At 45.9% G+C, this 25,420-nt stretch overlaps 3 protein-coding genes across 3 annotated transcripts; all 3 read right to left on the bottom strand.

Moving 5' to 3' along the window:
- Positions 1 to 3,734: 3,734 nt before the first annotated feature.
- LOC130129843 (lipocalin-like) lies at positions 3,735 to 5,961 on the bottom strand. The gene is made up of 6 exons (XM_056299512.1): positions 5,801 to 5,961; positions 5,285 to 5,424; positions 5,043 to 5,122; positions 4,846 to 4,959; positions 4,425 to 4,526; positions 3,735 to 4,129 (listed from the first exon to the last, which is right to left on the bottom strand). Exons 1-6 carry the CDS (start codon positions 5,894 to 5,896, stop codon positions 4,110 to 4,112), a joined length of 552 nt encoding a protein of 183 aa, XP_056155487.1. The 5' UTR covers positions 5,897 to 5,961; the 3' UTR covers positions 3,735 to 4,109.
- A 1,397-nt stretch (positions 5,962 to 7,358) lies between these two features.
- Positions 7,359 to 13,873, bottom strand: c8g (complement component 8, gamma polypeptide). Its single transcript, XM_056299699.1, has 7 exons — positions 13,521 to 13,873; positions 11,949 to 12,094; positions 10,706 to 10,776; positions 10,228 to 10,335; positions 9,628 to 9,732; positions 8,989 to 9,024; positions 7,359 to 7,655 (listed from the first exon to the last, which is right to left on the bottom strand). The coding sequence occupies exons 1-7, from the start codon at positions 13,701 to 13,703 to the stop codon at positions 7,636 to 7,638; spliced, it is 669 nt and encodes a 222-aa protein (XP_056155674.1). The 5' UTR covers positions 13,704 to 13,873; the 3' UTR covers positions 7,359 to 7,635.
- Positions 13,874 to 14,682: 809 nt separating this feature from the next.
- On the bottom strand, positions 14,683 to 20,157 carry msrb2 (methionine sulfoxide reductase B2). Its single transcript, XM_056299665.1, has 5 exons — positions 19,347 to 20,157; positions 18,974 to 19,071; positions 16,543 to 16,619; positions 15,590 to 15,737; positions 14,683 to 15,288 (listed from the first exon to the last, which is right to left on the bottom strand). The coding sequence occupies exons 1-5, from the start codon at positions 19,456 to 19,458 to the stop codon at positions 15,157 to 15,159; spliced, it is 567 nt and encodes a 188-aa protein (XP_056155640.1). The 5' UTR covers positions 19,459 to 20,157; the 3' UTR covers positions 14,683 to 15,156.
- Positions 20,158 to 25,420: the final 5,263 nt, after the last annotated feature.

Here is a 25,420-nt window from a genome sequence, read left to right as displayed (position 1 = left end):
CGAGAGTAAACTCATGAAAGACCAGACCAGGGAGCCAAAACCTCACCATGACTGAACCAGCGGGCCTTGACTTGGAGATTCACAGCATTTTTATGTAAAATCATGAATTCAATATGTAATGAGCAATATATGAACATTAGATTACACACTGCTTGGTTTATTATATAATGTTCTCATAATTGATAACTGTCTGTGTTACAGCCACATTTCAAATGCTATTCTGATCAATATTGGAGTTAATGGAAAGCTCAAGTTATGTCTGTACTGTTAGCTTTGTGTTGCTGAGATGTGTGACCATGGCAGACTGCAGTAGTGTTGCTTTGGCTTTGGGTGGACCGTGGAATCCTTTTATCAGCTGAATGAGATTTGCCCACCTTGGCTTGCTTTCCACACATGTCCAGTATGAAGTACAAGACGAATGAACTTGACGGATGAAGATATTTACCGATTTCGGGATTTTTCTACTCAACATTTGTGGTAAGTAGAAAATAAGAATAGACTGAAGAAATTCTGAACTATCCCTTGAATAATGATGATAATGGCTTGCCATTGAGTATCCTGCCATGATAGACGGCTGTCCCAGACCTTCACAGCAGACTGACAACACTGAGCTGACGACTGGTGGTGTGATGTCAGTCCAGCCTGGTTGCACTCACCACCGCCAGACAACCCCTTCCAAAACCATTTGGACACTTGTGTATAATCTTCCATGCTGAATATGCACATTGACATTAATCCTTGGTCAAAGTGTTAATTGTGAGAATTAGAGTTATCACATTCCTCTCCCCGCTCCATTCAAAGTGTTTTACTGGGAATAATTATCTTAATTTTCCATTCAGCAGTCCCACCCACTCTTCGTTGAATTATGTTCTCTCAGATTTTAATCATGTCAAAGTACACAAATCTGTTCTATGGCCTGTGCTGCACATGTCTCTGCTTTGAACCTGCAACTCTGTGACACTGGTTCACTCAGTTGTCATTATTTATGCGTACTACTTACACAAATATAATACCTGGCAGATAGTGCTACTCGGGGTTCCCGGGGCTAGAGTTGAGGACGAGAGACAGAGAGATGGGGAACAGACGCAGAGTCTCTTATTTAGCTTGAATGTCAAGTAAACCTGATCTCAGTCCAGCATAAAGGATAGCAAATGAGGTCAAAATGAGAAAGCAGGACTCGGAGCTATAGGACATGACTTAAGACTGCTCACTCACTCACTCACATAGCAATAAGCCGAACCAAATAAATGTCTTTCTGCTCCTGCTGGATCTTACAGATGCTGACATGAGAAATAACAGCTTTTGCTGATCAAATAGAGTGACTTCATGAAGACTTTGGATTTTTTTCAAACGTTTTAAACATCACCTGCCAGTTTGTCTCGTCAGAACGTGATGTTAACACGTATTCCTCTTTAACAGAGAATCCTTTATTTATCTGAATTGCTTGCAGCTTTTCCTCACCTGATAACATTTGGTGTCAGTACATGAACCAGGCCCAGATGTATTTTCATCACATTCTCCATGTCATAGGTGACCATTCATGAGTTTATTTTTGCTGAATTTTAGTCTGGGAATGTTAGCGAGTGCTTGTATGTGTATTTATGTGAATTTTGTGGTTGCATAGAAATATTAGATGTGAATTTTATCCATTTGGTTTAAAAATCCTAAGCGTGCGGACATTTCTGTCAGTCTCCCCCATCGTCCGTCTGGTATCACGTGGTCGGTCAGAATGAACCACTGTGCGAGTGAGAGGGTCTGTGCGGTTTGGCAGTACAGCTTGCTTAAAAAGAAGACTTTCTATGAGTTAACACCCTGATACTAGTCACATTTTCTGATTCCTCTCTTGGATAACCATTGTCATAGTCTTGGTCTTTGTCTTTGCGCTTGATACGAAATAGTATTTTAGATCTTGGCTTCCACCATGTGGTCTGATGAAGAAGGTACAATTACAGGAGCCGAGTTAAAATTTGTTTGTTTTTTTTTTTCAGTCTTTTGTTTCTCGTTTTCCTTTTCTTTATTTCTTTTTTTTTATTTCTTCTAGAAAAATCTGTTAAAAATCTCTGTGATTGTTTCCAAGACCAGTTCAGTCAAGTCAAGATTTCTTATCTTTCACTGCCTGCAATCTGGCCTCTAGCACTTAACAAAGTGAATCTCTTTCACCAATACTGACACAGCTACATACTGGATATTACAAATATCGATTGTATGTCTGAACGATTTCACTTTTAATAAATAAGTTACAAAACTGATATAATAATAACCCATCGCAACCAAATCATAGAAACAATAAGGATGAGAGGAAACTCGACCTCCGACCTCCGACCTGTTGCAACGTCTGTCAAGAGGAGCAGGCTCCAAAAGCCATAGACCACCCACAAATACCATCCATCCATCCATTATCCAAACCGCTTGTCCCGCTCTCGGGGTCGCGGGGATACTGGAGCCTATCCCAGCAGTCATTGGGTGGCAGGCGGGGAGACACCCTGGACAGGGCGCCAGGCCATCACAGCCCCCCCCCCCCCCCCCACACACACACACACACACACACTTACACCTAGGGACAATTTAGTACAGCCGATTCACCTGACCTGCATGTCTTTGGACTGTGGGGGGAAATAGACAAATAAGAAGTAGATATTTTTACATGTAATGATCATCAAGGCATAACTAATCTGTGAAATCAGCAAAGGGTTAATTTACTTGAGGGGAATTCTCTACTGCTGGACTTTGCAGATTTTCGCTCCCACTTCACACAAATGTCGATCATAGTAGTAATACCAACTTTGAGACAGTTCCATTCACTGTGAATTATATTTGACTAAATTTTTTTCCTTTTACTGTAACTACTGTATTGTTTTTGAGTCCACCACCTTCATAATTTACATTTAATCGAACAGTTGAATGTATTCCTCAAATGTGGCTGAGCGCCTGGAGGAAACAATAAGTTATTGTAGGACAACCCAATTGGAGGTAATACTTTATGTACTTTAATACTTTATTCATATGTATGTATCTATGAATTTGTTTGTTTATTTGTTTATTTGTCTATACAGTGTTTGTTTTTTTTCAATTGAAGCATGCAAATCTATCCCTTCACATGCTTCTCTGCTTTTTTAGGAGCAGGAGGAAAGTAGACGTTGGGACCACAGTGATGTGAACAGTATTGTGTGGTTAAAATACCCATGGATTTGATATGTGCAGCAGCTAAAAGTCTACCACCACTCAGCTGGTATTGAGCAATGTATTAGGACCACTGCCTGTAGTTAATGTGAGTCCTCTGGTTAAGTACACACATCCATCCATCTCTGAAGGGATGTGCACAAACACAAGCGCCTCTTAGCACAGTGATTTGTGGTTTCCTGTGGGAGCTCAACAAGGTAAAGAGACATTCTTCACCCAGCTCCTATATCTCCAAATGCTGGTGTTTCACATGGAGAGGGATTGCCTTTCATAAGCAATCAGTCAATTATTTACTTGTTACAAAGTGATCGCCATAATTATCCCTTTCCCTATATACATATGTTATCCTGCCTCCTGAGTTAGTCTAATATGCACACTGACATGAAAGCCTAATACTGTTGACCACAGCTGTACATGAGGGACTAGCTCCCAGCTCTACAATAGTCTGTCATCCAATAGCAGTTTTGTGTGCAGCTAACTGTGAAGTAAATCTCCGTTCATTGAGCTGACTTGTAAAACAGTGTTTTCTTTTGTTTTGATCAGGTAATAACGACTTCTCTCTCTTTTCTGTTTCCACAGTTTTATTATAACAAAAATACACACAACAAAATCAAACGCACAGTAAAAGAAAAAAAAAAGTAATCTTGTCTCTTTCCCTGTCCCCCTTATCGACCCTTTATTCCATCAATGTGACACCACAGTAAAAGACAGGGCTGGACAGACTGGTGTTTGATGAAGGGTTTGTCTTCAGTGTGCTGCACTAAGTCAGAGGGATACACGCAAACAAGTTTTATTGTCTCCCCTGAAGCTGTTGGGCTGCTGCAGACAGGAGGGTAAGATCACGCTGCTTGGAGATGAAAGGCAGATGCAGGGATGGCAGGGAAAGGGATGGCGAGGGATGTTGAGGGATGAAGGTGTTGAAGGAGTCTTCATGCGCTGGGGCACTCGGCTGAAACAACCAACAATAGGAGGCTGGTGAACAAAATGCCGCAGGCCATCCAATAATAACAATGCAGATATGACAAACTAGTGTGTGGTGTGTATGTGTGTGTGTGTGGTGTGTATATGTGTGCATGTATTTGTGCATGCATATATGCATGTGTGTGTATATATGTTTGTGCATGTGTGTATATGTGTATGCATATATTTGTGTGCGTGTGTGTGTGTGTGTGTGTGTGTGATCATCTGCAAGAGTCTGTCTCAAAAGGTCTGTGCGTTCTCAGATGTTGATGAAGACCATTTACCGTTCTTCGGCAGGATGATGATGTTCTCGGGGAGAATTCCAGTCTCAATGGCGAAATCTGTGAATTTCTGCTGGAGATCGGCACTCGTGTCAGGGCTGCGACCTGCAACCGGCACAAAATCCCAAAAAAAAAATCAATCAAAAGGCTCACAAACCGGGCCACGAGGAGGTGATGGGCGAATTCATTGGGCTCTTACAGCATTTGAAAAGATCGGGAACAAAATTTAGAATGACACATTAATTTCCTTAAAAACTTCTCAATTCTGGCAGGCAACCTGAGGACCGCCACATACTTTATGACCTCCACTGACCTCTGGGCTGCTGCTGCCACAGCTTTCACTCACTTTAATCACTACAGCAGATCTTTCTGTAGATTTTTTTTTCTGGGACAGAATTTGCAGAATTTGGTGAGTCAAACTTACTGTAAAGCTTGTTGAAAACATCTGACACCCCGTCTTTGGTCTTGATTGAGTGGACCACAGCATAGTCATCATACACGACATCAACAATGCGCATGTCATTTTCATTGTTCCAAGCTGGGAAACACAGAGAAATACAAGTTAGCATGTCCGATATGCATAATGAGGGGTGTGTGTGTGTGTGTGTGTGCTGCACACACCGCGGCTAGTGAAGGTGAACCGCCCAGGAGTCTCTGTCTTCTTGGCAAGGTGAGTCATTTTCCAGCAGGTACCATCGGCACTAGACACAAGAGACGGGAGACTATTATGGGCCTTCAGGGCCAAATTATTGATTCATGTATCATCATATTCAGGGAGGAATCATTTGGGCAGACAAACAGGTTTCCAAATGAATTTCTATAGCGGAGAGGTTGAGGGTGAAACGGTAAGCTGTGTAACTTACTTCAGGTTGGAATAGGTGAGGTCCATATCTCCTTCAGCAGTTGGCACCACGATCGAGGTGCCCATCTTCATGTCTCCCTTATGGCTCACAAACCACTGTGCATTGGTGGCAATGCCCACCATGTACCACTTGCCAGCCATCTGAGCAAGAGAGAGAGAAATTATGGTGGCTATGTGGAGGTAAGGGTTAATATATGCCACAATCTGAATGCGGCACACCATCAACAAAGCAACTCAATGGCACCACTGTTAGGTCTTGTGTTGTTTTTTTTTTTGTTTCCTGAAAAGCAAAGTCAGAGAAGCTTGATTTGAGATCATTGATTGCACAAATTCAATGCTTAGGCCATTTAATTAGTTTGCACGAATGATGTCCGCGTCCAAGTCAGAGTCACACAGAATACAGACTGACTTGTCCTAACAGCGCAGTGCTGCTACACAAGTGTTAGTCACACACAAAACAAGGAATAATGTGTCGTGTCTGTGCCCTCTTGTCTGTTCATTGCTCCCTCTCTCTCACCCCCTCCAGGTTGAAGTCTTCGACAGGCATGCGGCCAGCAGAGGCGCACAGCGCGCACAGCAGGCCGGCCAGCATCCTCAGCAGTGTGGTTTTCATGGCTGGTTGTGATGGCGTCCCCGGTGGAAGGATGACTGGCGTCTCCGGAGAAAGTGAGTAGAGCACGAGGCTCCCCGAGACTTTTTATATCCTACAGGACCCTGGCCACCCCTCCACCAGCAACACCCCGCTACGCACGCATGCACGCACAAACTCCTCCCTCAAGGCTCACATTCACGCACTCGTGCGAGAGAAAAAAGAACATCGACACCTCTACCAAGGTTTGTTTTGTAAAGCTTTTTGGCCGTCTCCCACAGACATATAAATCACTGCTGTTACACAACTAGCAGTCCGAGGTAGGGAGGGGTGGGGGTCCAGAGTAGATGGAGAGGGAGTGGGGGGGGAGTCAATGCATATGAGGTGAAATGAGAGCCTGGATAAACAAATGGAGTGGTTTCGCAGTTTCTCCCAGTTGTGCCTCTTTCATCGCCTACAAAAACAGCAGGCTTCGGGCATTCAGTGACTCTTGTTAAAAATGCCCCCCCCCCCTCCGGTAAGGTGTATGTTTGTCTACAGGAACCCCCGTTAGGTTTCGAACAGAGACCCCAAAGTGCCCCTGGACGGACGCACTTCTGAATTCCCCAAGCTGCGTCTGGGAGAGCTGCCGCGGGGTTGTCGATATTATTACCATTCATTTGGAGTACATGTTCACCTCTCCTGCACCAGAGGCGATGAAAGACGCACGTTTGAAATCCTGCCACGGCTTTGAGGCAAGGATTTGAATTGGTTTTACGGTGAAAATTCAAAACTGCTCTGCTCTCACGCCCTTTTCAAAGCGATGCTTTCGGAGTTGGGCTCGTTGGATGAAACATGAAATCTGAGATTGGCTCGTTGCGTTTGTGACAGAAAGATGAGTTAAAAGAGATGAAAGCAGGGAAATTGAATCCTCTACGGGGCCCAAATGATGATGTGCGGGGGGGGGTACTTCAGCGGACCCCTGTGCCCTTTTGAATTTTGATCAAATCATCGGGTTTACAACCTCCGGGTTTGAGTTTAACACAGAGGGGGGATCACTTCATGATGGACACATCACAGCTCCCTTTGACTGGAGACAAGACAGGCGCAGACTTGCAAGCAACTACTTACGTAACACACACGCACGCACGTGCACACCACGGGGATACTGATGCTATGACAGACGCTGTGGGGGTAAAGATTTTGCAGAGCCCTGTTTGGTTATCCAGTTTTGTAACCGAACTCTTGACTTTTCCCGGTGCCTACATCTGGTCTACATTAGCTACGTTCGTCTCTTTTAACTTCATACAAACACAAACAATGTATACACGTGCAAATGCATGCGCATTAGTACGCACACCAACTCACAAAACATGTGAAACATGCACCCCTAATATCACACAGACAAACAAAATGACCTGTCCAATATGATCATGACTCATACCTGTGACAACAAATTAAGAAAGTACGTTGATATTTTTTTTTCCAAGATAAAACTGGGGACGTATTGATATTGCTTTGCTTTTATTTGGCTAGTCGTGCAAAACTTCCAAATGCATTATGTTCGTGCTTTATCGCGTTGAAGTGAATCATTTGTTGCTTCGTTGGGTTTCACGGGATCCATTTTGGTGCCGTTGGAAAGTCTCGTGTAAAGCGGCAGGTCTGTGTCGCGGAGGGGTTTAACCACGGTTAATCTCAACGCAGCAGTTTTACTACGACAGCATGAACGAGATACATTGTGTCTGGTATGTGAGCCGCAGCGACGCGCCCGCGGGGGGCACTCCTCAGCACGTGGGGACACAGTCTGTGGAAGAAAACCAGAGATGATCAATAAGTACACAGCGCTGATGCCAGAGAACAGTGGAATTCAGTCGACAGAGTTTAAATAAGTGGTTACACAAGTGGAGACAAACACATGCCCTGCCCGGTCAAGTAAACGTGATAAGTTACTTAACGGGGGTGGATCGAGCCGCCTAATATATAATTGTTTAAAAAAAACTGTCCTCTGAACCAATCTGCGTCTCTCTCGCTCTCGCTCTGTGTGTGTGTGTCCTTCTCTCTGTGTCTGTTTCTCTCTCTCTCTCTCTCTCTCTCTCTCTCTCTCTCTCTCTCTCTCTCTCTCTCTCTCTCTCTCTCTCTCTGTCTCTCTCTCTCTGTCTCTCTCTCTCTCTCTCTCTCTCTCTCTCTCTCTCTCTCTCTCTCTCTCTCTCTCTCTCTCTCTCTCTCTCTCTCTCTCTCTCTGTGTGTTTGTGTGTCTCTCTCTCTGTCCCCCCTCTCTGTCTGTCTGTCTGTCTGTCTCTCTCTTTTTGCTTGTGCCTCTCTCTGCCCCCCTCTGTCTCAGTCTCTCTCCCTCTTTCTGTTTCTCTGTCTGTCTATGTCGCCGTCTCTCTCTCTCTCCCTCCCTCCCTCTCTCTCTTTGTCTCTCTCTCCGTCTCCACTCCCCACCCCCCCATCAGTCTGTCTGTCTGTCTGTCTGTCGTTCTCTCCTTCATGCACACAAGTACACGCTGTATCTCGTTTCAGGCATTAAACCTTATCTTGATACAATCTCCACAAACAGAACTCTGGAAAGGCTTCCCGAGCCCTCAAGGTGCTGTACAATGAAATACAAATCAATGCCGATTGCATTATCCACAGGTAGCTCTCCAGGCAACCTGGAGGGGGTCTTGGAGGGGGGTCTTTGATCAATATCAGGTGGGTAAGCAATTGTTTCTCATGGGTCTTCATGACTAGAGAGATCAAGGTGACGAGCCTGAAGTTATTCATGCCTTTGCTTTCGGAGAAAGCTCTTATGGTGGAGCTTTTTAATCAGGCCAGCACGATGCAGAGCCGTCCTAAAGCCATTCACATCCACAGTCCTGCTCATTGTGTCGTCTGCGTGACGTCCTCTTTTGAAAGGTGTCAATTCCCCGACGTCCTTTCCATACTGAAGACGTGTTGTTGTCGTATCACTCAGCTTTTCAGAAAATCTCTGAATTTCTCTGGTTTTAACCCTCCTCTTCATCAAACAGATAAATTTGCCTGGACTGTGTGACTATACCTCTCCGAGGTGCACAGACAAATGAAAATAACTTCTCTCAATTTGCAGCATCAGGTTAGGTGACTGTCAATCATAATTCAAAAAAGAAAAAACTTACTGATGATATGGTCCTGGTCCACAGCACCACAGTGACCTGGAGAGAAACGTTGCACAGGAGTCATCCTTCTAAATTGTGGTGGTAGGGTAGCTGATCACCTCGTAAACAAGACATTTACTGCTGCCCCAGAAAATATGGCAGTTATACTTTGTGCATTTTAAATGACACTACCGAACTCTAGAGAATAATACAATGATATGGGGGGATATTAAATAGTTTCAATATTGATATTATTACAGTACAACCTTGTCAAAAGCTATGAGGGAGCATGAAAAAGAGTCCTTTTACTGCCAAATAAAATAAAGCCAGTTTTCCCTGCAGGCTTCTGCTTTGAATTTGCTTAAGATGCCATTGATGTAATTTTTAAGACTTTACTGAGTTCAGTTGGGGACAACTGAGAGCAAGTTCTGCTGTTGAATAACACAAACGTGTTGGATTTCATATTAAAATCTGTAGCTTCAAGGCAAACTACTTTCACAGATACAATAAAAATGACTGTTGGTTGCTGTAGAGAACGTATGACCCCTGCTGGAGCTGGATGCTGCACTGGCTATCAGCTGATCTTATATGAGCTATAAACATTCTTCTAAACGAATATTTGCATCAAATATCATTTGAGAGAAGAATATGTTGACATACTGTAGGTAGGAAAGGGGAAGATATAAGCCAGTCCCAGTCCTTGCTTTTCGGCAAGCTCTTCAAACTTGGTCAGGACGGGCTCCGACAGGTTGTCTACAGACCTGCCTGCAAGTGCAGGACATCAAGCAGGAACAGGAACAAGTTTAAAGGTGAGATTCATAGAGTTTTGAATTAACATACAAAGTGTGTTTTGCATTAGCGTACATGATCGAGAACTGAGTAAACAGCAATGAAATAGACAAAGGGAAAACAAAATGACTGCCAGTCTCCTTATCACACACCTACAAATTGAGATTTACATCAAAAAGTCAGTGTATTCTTTTAAAATGATCAGACACACTATTTACTTACATCGTTCAGAGGAGCAAAACTATCCAATAATTTGCAGATTTTTCATTCTTTTTTTTTTTATTTACTATTTCAGATAGCACAACATCCACTTTGATGTTACTTGTGTACATGCATATTTGGCCAGTAAAGTTGATTCTGATTCTGATAAGGGGACAAGGGAAGTCTCATGCAGCACTCTGGTTCATGCTGGACCACTCCTTCACCACAGAGATGGGACATGAAGGAGAGCCTGGCGAAGGAGGAACCCACCATAGAGTTTCATCGTGATCTTGCCCATTTTATGAAAGTAGAAGATGGCATAGGACCTGTAGTCCGTCTCCCCAATCACTATATCGGTGTTGAGCTCAGGACGGGGGCCTGGGGGAGACAAACAGTAGGCCGCTTAACACGACTTTAAAATTATTTACGACGGTAAGAAGTTCTGAAATAAGTGACAAATAATGTGCTATATTGAAGCCTATAATATTGAGAGCATGGCAAAGGACAAGCCATGCAGAATTTTAACCTGATGTTGTTAAAGATTTGATGGTAGTGTTTGTGGTAGAATCTTTTTCCTTTACTGAGATATTAAGTGCTCATTTGGTTTTGACTCTAATATGCTGCCTGTTTATTAGGTGTGTGTGTGTGTGTGTGTGTGTGTGTGTGTGTGTGTGTGTGTGTGTGTGTGTGTGTGTGTGTGTGTGTGTGTGTGTGTGTGTGTGTGTGTGTGTAGTGTTTCAGGACTGACCTTTAAGTATTAGGCGTCCTGGGGTCGGGGTAACATCATAAACCTGCAGTATCTCCCAACACTGATGATTACTTTGAAGAGAAAATAGAAAGGAATAGAATAGAAAAACAAATAACATATTGGGCATTGTTGGAGTAACTGAGCTGTCTAGGTGTGGTCACACTTTGAGCTGAACACACGTTGGTATGAGCTGAGGATGGTGGAGCCGATGGTCCTCATGACATCACGGCTGCTTCAAGGGAGAAAATCAATGCTTTTCTTTTCCTCGGGGGGGAAATATACGTTAAGATTAAGCGCCTCTGAAATGCCTACGTATGTAATATGGAAGACATGTGAGGCCCATGTGACGTAGGCGACATGTGGGGTCCAGAACATCATACCAGTAAAATATGAGGCGAGTAGAGAGGCGACACATCAGCATTAACAACCCACCGGGGCATAGAATTCATGCAAATTAATGGCAATATTTCTTTTAACTTCAACCTCCTCCCATAACTCCAAAAGCCAAGAGTGCAGAGCATGACATTATTACAATTTTTGGAAGCTAAAAAACAAGTGAAAATAGTTGAAGTTTCAAAATAGTTAAGTCATATGGTGATTAAACTGATTAACATGTTCCATCATTTTACAGAGCTAGTGTTTATATGACTAACTGTGTAGGCCCCCGCCTCCACACTGTTATGATTTTACCTTTCACAGCTGCACAACATCTAATCTAGTCCCTAGATGTTAGGCGGGTTCACATCACAGCCAAGAGGTTTTTTTTTTTCCTTCTCCGCTTGGGCCAAAACTAAGGTTGTAACCCGCAAATCATTGCGAGCACAAGCCCCATTCTGCAACAACAACCTAAACTGAAAAAAGAAAAAGCAATATTTCATAAGCATCTCTCTCTCTCTCTCTCTCTCTCTCTCTCTCTCTCTCTCTCTCTCTCTCTCTCTCTCTCTCTCTCTTTGCAAAGAAGATGAGTAGCTCAACTCCAAAATAAAGAAAATTGGCAGGATTGAACTGTTTTGCTTCCTCTCTGCGGTTAAATGTGAAACAATACAGGTTTCCCCATGCAGTGCTGAAGGAGCGAGATCAGTCCACAGTGAGAAACAGAGAAAGAGGTTGCACATTTGCACGCTCTGCTGATGAACTGAAGCACTGAGAGATGCACACTTCAACAAAGAGCTGCAAGTTTGCATGAAAGTGTGCATCTGTCCGTGTACATGATGCACGCTGCTGACTGTAGCGTTGTACTCACTGGCGGGTTTTGGTGCGAACAGACATGGTCACATCAGTGGCGGACGGAGGAGTCAGGGTCATGACCGTGGGCTCCACTTTGGTCCCATGCCTCATCAGGTAGGAACACTTGGAGGCAGCACTGAGCAGGTACCACGTCCCTCCCATCTAATAACAAATAAAATGAGTATCTAGCAGAGATGAAGAGACAAATAGAAGGAGTCAAATCTGCAGTTGATATCCCCTTAGTCCCCTTATCTGACTTCCAGGAACGTTTTCAAATTCTTTAAATTGTTTAAGCACTGAATATGGGCTGCCAGGGAAGATGAAAAGAGGAAGGCCAAAGAGGAGGTTTATGGATGTGGTGAGGAACGATATGCAGATGGCTGGTGTGACAGAGGAAGATGCAGAGAACGCTGTGGCGACCCCTAACGGAACAGCCGAAAGTAGTAGTAGTAGTAGTCACCGCAGGTGCCAGATAGGTTGGCTTGAACATGCAGAAAAATAAAGTGAGTGACTGAACAGTGAAGCAGTCACAGGAATGTATTTCGAAGCCAATGCTGCACATTGATGATTTATTGGTATTGATTTTTTTATGTTGCACTGAATCCCACCCAACTGGTACCTCACACTATCACAAAAAAAAAATGGAGACATAATTCCAACCATGCATCCATCATCTATATGTGATGGATGGATCCTTTAGCAGTTCTATACAGAATTGCTAAAGGATGCATCTATCACCAATGTCCTCCCATTCTTGTCTTTTAACCTCTCCCTGTAATTTTCTTGAAAATGTCCCCCAGACTGCTTCAAATTTCCTATTTACACAATAACGCCTTCATGTCCTCCTTCTTTACCCACACTCACGTGGTCTGCTCAGACATACCCCTGCATGTCAACCTGCATCTTCTACACCGCCCTGGAAGTTCAGGAATGGACCTTCAGAAAACAGCGCTTTGAATTTCACTTGATGCGGCATTCTTTTGCAGCATCTAAGGACACCATTATTGGAATAAAGATACAAAATATAAAAGCAGGCCCACACTCTTCATGCTCTGACCAAAGTCCCACACCGGTGGACACTTTCCTCACATGCTGCTGAGTCACCTCTAATCAATAAAGCCTTCAAAGTCAATAGTTTGTTAAGCTACACTGTGAATCCAGCCCGTTCTCTGTTAGTCCTACACTTTGTTCCTGTTGTTGTGACAATACGGTATAACCACATTACAGATGGAGTTGTTGTGGTGCAAAGGTCAAATAACGGCACCGTGAACCATTTGCTCTCATGTGCTACAGCTGATGCCACATTCAGCTGCCTGGAAAATCTACTGTCCACATGTAAATGTCAAAAAGTGACCCTTTTCTCAACCAGTATAGTGTAATCCTCCATTTTTGATGGAAACTGGGTCTAAATGCAGCTCGAGTTTCCTACTAATCAGATTTTGAATCTCTCTGAGAGGAATCAGTCAGAGCTTAGAAGGAACAAGAGCCAGTCACATTAAACACACCATTTGTTTCTAAAAAAGCTGAAAAAATACAGGCAAACACACTCGCCGTCTCTCTTTACATCTCCCTCGCCCTCATTTTTTACCTGTTGCAAGTCTGTATTCTGTGCAGAAGGAGTCTGGTCAATGGGGTCGACCTTTGGTTTAGTGGAAGGGCGTTTCTGAGGTCGCGGTCGGCTCCTAGCTCCCCCCACGGCCTCCGAGGAGCCCCACAAACACAAACAAGTCACCACAGCCGCTGCTGCCGTGCACCATATTATTCTAGCCATGCCACAGTGACAGAAATACACTTGGGTACAGCCTCGTGGTCCTGCTGAAGGTCCAGTCTTCTTTCTTCTTTTTCTCCTTCTCACCCTCCACCAGAAAAAAATCCTTTACTCTTATTTGAATTGGGGTATCTGTTCTGTGCTATCTGTTATACCCTCACATGACAAACTGAGACACTTCTGGCAAAGTTACGAGAGAGGGGGAGGGGGGTTGTTTGTTCAGTTATATATTAACAGCTTGCTGGTAAATAGGAACAAGCTGCTGTGTGTCCACATGACCAACAAAAACTCAGTGTCATTTTGGCTTTGACACATTTAATCTGACATCTTTATCAATATCTTTATCACTTCTCTGCTTTGGTAATCCTTCATTTATGGAACACAGGGTGTTAAGAAAAAAAAAGTTTTTGTTTTCTTTCATCATTCTTCATTTACGTATTTTTGAAATGGGAGATTTTCAAACTCACAAATCTGTGGGTGGCGCAGTGGTTAGCGTGGTTGCCTCACAGCAAGAAGGTCCTGGGTTTGAGCCCCGGGGTAGTCCAACCTTGGGGGTCGCCCCGGGTCGTCCTCTGTGTGGAGATTGCATGTTCTCTCCGTGTCTGCATTGGTTTCCTCCGGGGGCTCCGGTTTCCTCCCACAGTCCAAAGACATGTAGGTCAGGTGAATCGGCCGTACCCAATTCTCCCTAGGTATGAATGTGTGTGGGTGTGTGTATGTCAACCCTGTGTGATGGCCTGGCAGCCTGTCCAGGGGGTCTTCCCGCCTGCCGCCCAATGACTGCTGGGATAGGCTCCAGCATCCCCGCAACTCTGAGAGCAGGATAAGCAGTTCGGATAACGGATGGACGGATGGAAAAATCTCCTGTTTTCCACATATCCCCCTTATTTCACAAGAAATAAAAACAACTCAAAGCAAGGGTGAGAATATAACCTCATTGTGACCTTTATAAAACCCAGTCAAATATGACAGCACCGTCAAATCTGAATTCATTTTTTATTACACCAGTCGTCAGAAGAACCCACATACCAATGCAAAGTGACATGCATTGCCAATTTAATCTCTACATTCAGAGGACGAGATGCACAACACAATAAACATAAAAACTTGAGTCAATGACATCAAAAAACAACTGTACTACAGTGATTTACACAAAGTGGCAGGTTCCACTTTTGGTGAGGGATTAATGAGAACGTAGGGCTCAGTGATATATATATATATATATATACCCAGTTGTGCACTTCGGGTCTTGGTTGACAGATGGGTATTCTGCTGGTTTGTAGGCTTCTCTCCACAAACAAAAGAGTTTAAGCTTGTCATTCAACAATGACTGTCGAACTCAGCATAAATCCTCCGAACTCCTATGTCAACACACTGGGATTCTATATTTATTAGCTGGATTAAAATAAGCCCTGTTTTCAGTGGTCCAAATGCTCTGAAGTGGTTCTTGGCAGTTTTATTCATTGTCACACTGGTTGGGTTTGCCGTTTTCTCTGGGTCTGAAATTGAGGGCCACACTGTTGATGCAGAACCGCTGGCCTGTTGGATCTGGTCCATCGTCAAACACATGGCCCAAGTGGGCGTCACACTGCATGACACAGATGTGGCGCACACAGACACACACACACACACACAAACACACACACAAAGATTGTTTTGAATCTAAGAATGTATTGCTTGAGGTGTGTACATTATAATTTGGTTTCAATTGGCTTAAGACATGACACTTAAAGTCCACTTCGCATTTGAAAACATATTTGATGATTCCTTTGCATACCCACACACACACACACACACACACACACACACACACACACACACAAATACAAACTCTTTGAAAACAACTTCAGTGGTTGAATTTTGAAATCATAACCCAGAACAGAACTCACGTTTTTGCACAGCACCTCTGTCCCTGTACTCCCCAGGCTGTTATCAGGGCGGCGGGTGATGGAGGTGTGGCTCTCATCATGCTCCCATGTCCCATGAGCCTCTTTGAAAGAGGGCCACCCTGTACCAGAGTCATACTTGGCCTCTGAACTGTAAAAAGAAACAGAAAGGACATCAGATGACTTTGCCGCTAAAGTATATTTCACCCACAAATCTAGTTTGATATGGACGCTTGAACACGGGTTCAACTCGTGTATGACCGTTCATATTGGACCATGGTCATGGGTAGGAACTGGGTCGTCGCTGTTCCCGGGTCTGCAACTTTAGTTCCATACACATCACTGCTAAACAGTGATGTGTATGGTGCATTTTGATGCCACTAAAAGAGGTAATTTTTATGTTTTTGTTTACAGTGGAGATAAAAATGGCAGATGGTAAGGATGATCTGGTGTTTGGTCAGGCAATCCTTGACTTCAGATTTTTTTTTCTTCAGTCACCTAATGAAAACTTAATGCAACGGCAAGCTTGTCCATTGGCACTTTTGTATTAAAAGACATATATATCATACTAGTATGCCTTTGATTGTAGCCAGTGAGGTTCCTTGACTGAATCCTGCAAAGAACAAACCCATGTTGCCCCTTTAGTACCAAAGTTGAACAGTGTCAGAAACGTATATATATATATAAAAAAAAACTGGTCATGAGCAGGGTTGTGATCCAAGGTTAGATGATCTGTGTTGATCCATAGTTTACTCACATTAAATGACTTTCGGTTAATTATTTGTTAATTATTTCAGGGAATTCATTAACACAAACCTGTTGTATAGGCGCTCAGAGTACTTTTTACAAATGGACACCACCTTATCACTGAAGTGCAGAGGGGTTACTCCCACTCATTGCTATGTTAGTTAGTGATTTATCAGTCAGTAGTTGTAAGGTGAGGTGCAAGGTGTTACCTGAAGAGTGGAGAGTCACAGCAGACACAGTGGTACATGCCCACCTCGTTGTTGTTAAGGTAGATCCCACTGAAAGGCTGGAAACACACACACACACACACACACACACACACACACACACACACACACACACACACACACACACACACACACACACACAGGACAAGTAGTTATTCACTACTGGCTTCATATTTAGTGCGAATGCTGGGCATTCACACTATTGCTTTGCAGTTCTTTATTTATTTTATTCCGCCCATTTTTTGACACTTTGTAGCTCCTTCATACTTTTAGCTACTGAAACCATTCAACTATCAAAATGTTCAACTCATTAAGGACATTAGTGCTCCTCTTTCAGATTTTTCATACCTTTTGAACTTTTTGAAATATTCAACTTTTTTCAGCCATTTTTTGAATGGGAGTCAGTGGGGGACTTTTGCAACCTTTCCACCTCTTTTACTCCTTCATACTTTTAGCCACTGAAACCATTCAGGTATCAAAATGTTCATCTCTTTAAGCCCATTAAGGCTCACATTTCGGTTTTTTTGAAATTTTTTATACTTTTAGACATATTAAGCTTTTTCTACTTTTTCAAAACAATGGAAGTCTATGGGGAAAGGTTGAAACCCTCATCACCTTTGAACTGTATCTCTGCCTTCATTTTTTGAGCTAGAAACCCCATTTAAAGCTTAAACAGTTCAGGACATTCAGCTCTTTCAGAATCCTATTCAGATTTTTTAAATATTTTATAGTTTTTGAACAATTCAGCTCTAAAGTTTAGCAATTCTGCAATACACTTTGCCTGTTAGAATGTTCAGTCCTATTGTGACATCGCATATCAATTTGAAACTCAACTGCCAGCCTAATTACTGTCAACTGTCAACACCTGGTAGATTTGATCAGCTTCTGCCACTTCTTAACTGCTCTTCCTTCCTCTTCAACCTTCCTACCTTCCTTCCTTCCTCAACCTTCCTACCTCGCTTCCTACCGTCTTTCCTACAACCTTCTTACCTTCCTTCCTACCTACCTTCCTTCCCAAAACCTTCCTGCCTTCCTATCTTCCTACAATCTTCCAACCTTCCTACCTTGCTTCCTACATCCTTCCTACAACCTTCCTACAACCTTACCTTCCTTCCTACCCTTCCTCTTCATCACTACCCTTCCTCTTCATCGCTACTCTTCATCTTCATCACTACCCTTCCTCTTCATCATTACCCCTCCTCTCATTCAACCACTCCTCTCATTCTACCCCTCCTCCTCTCATTCTACCATTCCTCCTCTTATTCTACCCCTCCTTTAATTCTACCCCTCCTCTCATTCTACCCCTCCTCCTCTCATTCTACCTCTCCTCTCATAACAAATAAAGACCATTTCTTCTGATGTACTGTAGTTTTTTTCTTCTTTTAGAAGAACAATGTTCAGGTCAGGTTTTTCAGTTCAATGACCTAGGCCTACTTGGGGACTCTTTTACCAGCGGGGGGTCACATATTTCAGACTATTCAAACCTTTTCCATACATAAACCATTGCTGCAAATGCTTGCAAGTTTTGTTACAGCCTTGTTGTGTGTGTTTGTAATGGGACTGGGAGCACTTTGAAATCTTTGCACCACTTCCACTTTTTCATACTGTAAACTACAGAAACCATTCAACAATCAAACTATTTATGTATTTAGCACATTATGGCAAATTTTTCAGTTTTTTATACCTTTAAAACTTTTAAAATATTCAGCCATTTCACATTTCAGTTTCCAGGTATTTCAGGTAGGCTAGTGACTTTCTGATTTTTCCTATTTATCCATTTTCAGCAATGCTTTCGCTATTTCTTTCAGCAGCTCAGCATTCACACGCTTTTTCTGTGGAAAAGCATTTTTCTAGTCACATTAAGGATCTTTAAGATTCCTTTTTGCCGTTTAACTTGCGTTTCATTTTTAAATTCAGTAAATCCCACACTGTCCAGCAGAATCCTTTTAATTTTAAGTCTTTTCAAGTTTCATAAACTTTTTAGCAATTAGGGAGAAGTATTTCATTCATTCTATCCTCTAATGTCCATTTGCTCTGGATATTATGTTGTGCTTTGTCAGTGGTTTCTGTTGGTTCAAAGTCCAATATTGACAGGAGGGAAAAGATGTTAGCTACTACTTGCAGTATTTAAGTGAAAAAACATTAACAGCTGCAAAAAAATTGTGCAATGAGACGCAATCTGTCATCGTAGTCTTTCAGTCACCCAAAGCCATTAGCAATAAAACAAGCACAAAGTCCAGTTTGTTAATCTTGTTAGCGGCAGGTTGAAAGGTTGATAAGGCTGAAACTGTGTCAGTCTGGATTACGACAGTACAGGCCATGGTGACGGTGTGGACTTTAATGCAGTTCAGGGATTTTTTGATCATCGCTACATCATTTGTGTGTGTGTGTGTCTCGGGTGGTGGTGACTCACCAACTCTGTGCCTTTCTCTCTGGTGACTACATACTGTTCTGGAGTCAGTTTCTTTTGCCAGTCTGTAGACTCATCATAACGAGTTAGAGACCGCAAGCCTGTACACACACACACACACGTCACAAAAATTGTGCTTTGCTTGTGCAGACCATATGAACATGCAAATCCCATACAAATTGAGCCAGCATGGGGCAACTAAGGTAGAGCGTCCATAGACAATATCACGACCCCCCCCCCCCCCAAAAAAATGCATTTACAGCAACTAAGCGAGTGAGAGCGGCATTGTAGTACATGTTTGTGGGGGGTGGGGTAGCCTAAATCCAAGTCATGCTCACTGACAAATAAACAAGTCGAACGTCCTCCAATAGCCCACCTGGACTCGTGGAGACAGAGCGGACGAACACCGGGACTCTCTTCGGTAAAACCGACCTGGCTGATGCTTGCCGAGAAATGACGCGGGAGAGATGAGTCAGAACACGAGACATGGTGTCCTCCTGTAGTTTGGTCCTAGTCCTCCCTGGTTCTGCCTGCTGCCGCTAAGTGTTGCGCTTTGGTGTGCTCATATGCTCAGACTGTGGCGGATGTGGGGCATCGACGCACCGACTGACGAGTTTTGACGATGATGTGGGTCAGAGTTGACGTGGTTTAGCGCCCCTTTATTGCTGTACAATGTGCGATGAAACGCACCGCTGTAGTCCGCGGTTAAGGTAGTGATTAACTGAGGTGAAGAGACAAGATATTGGATTTCACGAATATTCACTTCAGCCGGCAGGGGAAGCTGTCTTGCCGGTCCGGCCGGCGTTGTTGCCGAGTCGGTGTGAGAGGCCAGGTGGATATTGGGTTGTTCCAAGGAGAGCAGACAAGGTTTATCGACTGGGTGAACGACACAGCGGCCCTCGGCATACCACGGCCGGTGGAGAAAAGTCGATATCCGCTTGGTGGAGCGGAAGTGCTATCGATGCAAGTTAGGGACCGTCAACAACTTACACATTCAACACTGTGATATAATTAGGAATATTGTTTTTAATAACTTATCAACCGCACCGCCTAGGAAGATGAAACTTTTAACGATCGCGGATGGATAGGCTCGGTAGCCCTTGGCTAACGGGTCGGACCCTTTGGTCGACTATTTATCGTTTGTCGCCCGCGGTGCGGAATACACGAGTTCACATCGCGGCTGTGACGGTCCGGCCGGGCTGCCCCCCCGAATTCGCTGCAAACTAAAGCTAATGTGTTCAGGTTGACCCCAAACAAATGCACCACTTTTGACATTCTTAATTTCCCTTTTGTTGACGTTATACCAGGGGCGTAACCACGGGTGGGCCTGGCCTGTCACAGGCCCACCCATTTCAAGCCCAGGCCCACCCAATCACGCTGGCTTACAAGCACGTAGGCCGGCCCCTTTTACGTACGTAGAACTGCAAAATCTGAGCGCGCATACCATCACGCTCTGTATTTTTCACTGCTGCTAACTAGCCAATAGCCAACAGTTAGCCATAACGTATGGACTGGCGAAACAAAGTTCAATCTTCCGCTTTTTTAAAAAGCCACGGATGGAGAGGAGGAAAGCACACCTGCTCCAGCACCGACTGAGCCGCCCAATGAGAGTGAGATACCGCCGGAGAGAACGACAGAGGAGGCTACAGCTTCTCCGTTGCAGGCAGCTTCTCCTCCCCCCTCTGACGACGGTGAGACGATTCCCTTGACCATGCCACCGTCAGATTTGTCTGCTGTGGATGAGCCGCCCACGCAGCCTAAATTAGTGTTCCCCGCAACCAACATTTCAGGAAAATTACGTTCTTTTTCCCATAAGTGGTATGAAAAATTTAAGTGGCTTGAATACAGCTCAGCAAGGAATGCTGTTTTCTGTAAAATGTGTAGGCTTTTCCCCGAGCCCCATATGGAAAACACGTTTTTTCGAAGCGGGTTTGTAGATTGGAAGCACCTCCGCCAGGCATGCTCGAAACATCAGGCTAGCAAACCCCATTGTATTGCACTTGGTAAATTTGAGGGTTCGGAATGGACCGTTTTCATTTAGGCACTGCGTCGTAAAGTGGAGAGGGGTCAGTGTTACCCATCCCTCATTGAAGTGCTGGACAGCTGCAACTCTGACGTTTTCCCAAACATTAACAGACTGTTAAGGGCAATGATCACCATTCCCCTGACTTCATGTACTGTTGAAAGACTCTTCTCCACTACAGGCTATTGTATTTTTAAATCACTTCAGGACACAGCGGTGTCGCTCGACACAACCTCTCCATGGCATTCTTTATTTAGACTGACACAGCATCAAAGGCAGACCCAATCAAACAACCCAGAGCCCGCAGGCATCACCAATCGATCCCAGCACAATAGAACAGCACCAAATCAAATGCAGCACTGTCGATGTGTGCAGACATAACATCCCCCCCCCCCCGGCAGGATTTCAAACATGAAAGGTTGACACAAAGCCCTCTAGGTGGCCAGGGCGTGAACGTGTGCGAACAGGTCGCAGGGCGGCCTGAGGCTGGGCAGGCCGAGGTGGGGAGGGAGAAGGCAGGGGAAGCTGAGGCCCAGGAATGTCTGGGGCCCGTGTAGGAGCTGCATGAAGCCCCGGGGCGTCTCGCCATGCTGAGGGAATGGCTATGGTTGTGTCACCAGCTGTGTGTGGCGGAGCTGACACCTTCCGTAGACGACTGGAGTGCCACCGAGTGCCATCGCTGAGGAGGTAAGTGGCTGGGCCCAGCTGGAGGGGGGCCTGGAGAGGAGAGGACCAGTATGAAGCCATTTTATTGTCCCTGTGGGGCCTGCGGACCCTGACCCAGTCTGACACATTGATGTCTGGCACCCTGGTTCGTTTTGACTGGTCAAACCGTTGCTTCATCCGCGTCTGCTGACGAGTGACTGAGGCTCTGACCCCAGAGGGAGGTGCCTGAGGTGTGGAGGGGCGGAGCCTGTCAAGGGGCATGCACAGTTCCCGGCCTAGCATGAGAGACGCTGGGGAGACGCCTGTGGTCGAGTGCTGTGTGGCCCGATAGTGCAGCAGAGTGTGACGGATGGCCTGCGTGAAAGAGCACCCTTGGGCCATGTGTGCTCTGAGGCCGTTCTTCAGTGACTGGTGAAAACGTTCAATGCCGCCATTGGCCTGGGGGTGGTAGTACGCAGTGCGTATATGACGGATGCCCTTGCTTTCGAGATAAGCAGTGAACTCAGCAGAGACCAGCTGAGGGCCGTTGTCAGTGGTGATGGTCTTTGGGAGGCCCCAGCGAGAGAAAAGAGAGTCCAGGAAGTCGATGATGATCTGTGAGGTCACAGTGCCGGAAGTGGTGAGTTCAGGCCATTTTGAGTGTAGATCGTAGGCGACCACCATGAAGCGTTGGTGGTGGGGAACTCCATGGATCTCACCACAAATGTCCAACTGCAGGTGTTCCCAGGGCTGAGAGGGCCAGGCGAGAGGTTGCAGGGGTGGGGGAGCCTGGTGGCCAGTCTTGCCACTCACAAGGCAGGCAGAACAGTCCTTCACCAGAGCCTCAATATCTCTGTCTATCCCCGGCCACCACACCAGGTCTCGGCAGCGCTGTTTCAGTTTCACAATGCCCAGGTGGCCTTCATGCGCCGTATTCAAAACACGTGCACGGAGAGCAGCTGGGACCACTGTGCAAAACCCACGCGCCACGCAGGTGTTGTTCCAGCAGGAGAGCTCCTGTCTGACTCGGGTGAACGCAGCCAGATCCTCTGGGACCTTGTGAGGCCAGCCGTTCTGGATGTAGGTACGGAGCTGGGAGAGGACAGGGTCCTGTTCGGAGGCTGCCCTCAGCTCCTGCAGAGAGATAGTGGCCTGGAGGGGTGTGTGTGGCATTTGGACAATGTCCTTTTCCACACAGTCAGTGTCCGTCTGTGGAGCTGGGGTGGAGACAGAGCGAGAGAGCAGGTCGGCGACAACATTGTCTCTGCCTGGGGTGAACTGCAGGCTGAAGTTGTACTGGCGGAGGCGGTCAGACCAGCGGTGCAACCTCAGGGGTTTGTGGCCTGTCCCAGATGTGGACAGCAGCGCTGTCAGGGCCTGGTGATCTGTCCTGAGGGTGAAGGAGCGGCCATAGAGGTAGAGGTGCCACCTTTCACAAGCCTCACACTCACCCACGGAGTACCGCTGCTCGGTCAGGTTGAGGGCACGGGAGGCGAAGGCAATGGGCTTCTCCACACCTTTCTGGGTTTGAGACAGCACAGCCCCTATCGCTGTGGCTGATGCGTCACAGGTCACAAAGGTGGAGCTGAAGATGTCGAAGTGAGCCAACACTGGTGGTGAAGTCAGTTGAGTCTTGAGATCACGCACAGCGTCACTGCATGCCTTTGACCACACCCATGGCTCGTCCTTACGCAGCAGCTGGCGCAGGGGGGCTGTGGTCGCAGAGTACTGGGGAAGAAACCTCAGATAGTAACTTGTCATACCCAGGAAGGAGGCGACCTGGGCAGCCGAGCTGGGCTCAGGGATGGCCTGAATGGCGTCCACGTTGGATTGTAGTGGAATTACACCGCTCGCTGACAGCCGGAACCCCACGAAGTCGATGGCTGGCACAGAGAGGACACCTTTCTCAGCATTGAGAGTTAGCTTGTGCTTGGACAGGGCTGCGAAGACCATGTTGAGGCGCTTGTCGTGGATTTCACTGGTGGGCCCGTGTACCACTATATCGTCCAGATAAATGGCCACGCCCAGTATGCCAGCCAGCACGGAGACCATGATTTTCTGGAAGCAGCTAGGGGCGGAGCTGAGACCGAAAGGCATCCTGGTGTAGCGAAACACTCCTGCATGTGTCACAAAGGCTGTGAGGTTTCGGCTGCTGGGGTGAAGGGGCACCTGTAAGTACCCCTGTCTGAGGTCGAGCTTGGAGAACACCTCAGAGCCATAGAACTGAGCAGTGAGTTCTTCTGAGGTGGGCAGTGGATACTTATCAGGGACCACTGCCTTATTTACTGCACGTAGATCGACGCAGACACGCAGGCCCCCCGACTTCTTCTTAGCCACCACGAGGTTTGAGACCCGAGGTGACGCGTCCACCGGTTCAATGATGCCAGCTTCCAGCAGTTGTTGCAGCTCGGCGGAGACCCCATCACGGAGAGCCAACGGGATGCGGCGCAGTGGTTGGATGACAGATTTCACAGCAGGGTTGAGGAGAGGTTGATGGGCGAAGGCGGAGAGGCAGCCCAGCCCCATAAACAGCGATGGCCACTTCTGCTGCCAAGGTGAGGCAACAGTCAGGATTGCTGCCCCCCTTGTGTCTAAGCGGGAGAACCCCAGAGCGGAGAACAGGTCCAGGCCCATCAGATTGGCCCCACGGCGTGCCACATGAAAAACTGCATTGGGCACCAGCTTGGTTCCATAGCGGACAGTCACTTGGAGAGAGCCGACCAGATCGATTTTGGAGTCACCATACCCACAGAGGACAGCTGAGGGTGCGGACAGTGGCAGTGAACCGAAAAATTGACTGTAGGTATCAACATTCAGGAGAGACACACTTGCACCGGTGTCCAACAACAGGGGGATGCACACATCATTAATGTTGACTGTGCATGATTTGAATGACACTGGCCCAGAGCTCACCTTGTGAATGACGGCGGTTGAAGACTGGGGGGTGTGGCCCTCTGACCCAGCCGGGGAAGATCGACAGATGTTGGCAAAGTGATTGTGCTTTCCGCAGCTACGGCATGTCTGGCCACGGGCAGGGCAGTTCTGAGCCCTTGAAACATGAGACCGAGACCCACAGTTACCACAGGACTGTTGAGGGCGGGACCGAGAACGCCGTCGTTGCAGTTGCAAGACGTCCCCAGTGGAGTCCGCGCCCGCCTCGCTCTGGCTGGGTTGCGTCCCGAGGGGCAGCCGTGAGTAGAGGGAGGAGTCGTTGGCAGCTTGACTGGAGGTGGCCACTTGCTGTGTATTTAGCATAGTGTAACCAGGTTAAAATTAATGTTTTTATTTTATTTGTTTGAGTATGAAATATCACCAAATCCTGTCTGTGTGCTGTTATTTGTGTTTACTACATTTTATTTTATGTCATTATTTACTTTTATGTATGTTTTACAACGACCGTCATATACGTGTACTGTCGCTTTAAGAGAGAGGTCTTGTGGGTACACGGAAGAGGGAACGCGGGAGAGGCCATTTTTGTTTTGTGGGAGGAGTCTCAAGCAGCGATCGAGCCGAGCCACACGTGTTTCTTACCGTAGGACAGTTTTGCTGGTTGAGGAGAACGTAACCTTGAGTATCCCTGTAAGAAGATACTGCAAGCTGTGGGATAAAATACTTGTTTATCCTTTCTTACATCGGAGTCCCGTGGACGGTTTCTCCTTCCAACGCACACGAGTGAAGTCCGGGCAGTGGTTGAACTTCGACCCCCACGTCCGTAAGAAACACCGCTCCCCCTGGAGGACTGGACGTTTGTCGAAGGGTTTGAAACCAAAATAAATGGCAAG

Source organism: Lampris incognitus, chromosome 19, assembly GCF_029633865.1.
Source record: "Lampris incognitus isolate fLamInc1 chromosome 19, fLamInc1.hap2, whole genome shotgun sequence".
In the NCBI taxonomy this organism is placed as follows: Eukaryota; Metazoa; Chordata; class Actinopteri; order Lampriformes; family Lampridae; genus Lampris; species Lampris incognitus.
The sequence above is the reverse complement of the archived record's forward strand: the minus strand, read 5'-3'. Positions and strand labels throughout refer to the sequence as shown.

Excerpts from the sequence above, each read along its gene's own strand:
- LOC130129843 (XM_056299512.1), bottom strand. The coding sequence starts at position 5,896 with ATGAAAACCACACTGCTGAGGATGCTGGCCGGCCTGCTGTGCGCGCTG. Across the intron at positions 5,425-5,800 it reads AAGACTTCAACCTGGAGGGG|ATGGCTGGCAAGTGGTACAT; the intron begins GTGAGAGAGAGG and ends TCTCTTGCTCAG. Across the intron at positions 4,130-4,424 it reads CATCATCCTGCCGAAGAACG|CCGAGTGCCCCAGCGCATGA; the intron begins GTAAATGGTCTT and ends TGGTTGTTTCAG.
- c8g (XM_056299699.1), bottom strand. The coding sequence starts at position 13,703 with ATGGCTAGAATAATATGGTGCACGGCAGCAGCGGCTGTGGTGACTTGT. Across the intron at positions 10,336-10,705 it reads AGGACGCCTAATACTTAAAG|GCCCCCGTCCTGAGCTCAAC; the intron begins GTCAGTCCTGAA and ends TGTCTCCCCCAG. Across the intron at positions 7,656-8,988 it reads GGACCAGGACCATATCATCA|ACTGTGTCCCCACGTGCTGA; the intron begins GTAAGTTTTTTC and ends TTTCTTCCACAG.
- msrb2 (XM_056299665.1), bottom strand. The coding sequence starts at position 19,458 with ATGTCTCGTGTTCTGACTCATCTCTCCCGCGTCATTTCTCGGCAAGCA. Across the intron at positions 19,072-19,346 it reads CTCTGTCTCCACGAGTCCAG|GCTTGCGGTCTCTAACTCGT; the intron begins GTGGGCTATTGG and ends GTGTGTGTACAG. Across the intron at positions 15,738-16,542 it reads TGTGACTCTCCACTCTTCAG|TTCAGAGGCCAAGTATGACT; the intron begins GTAACACCTTGC and ends TTCTTTTTACAG.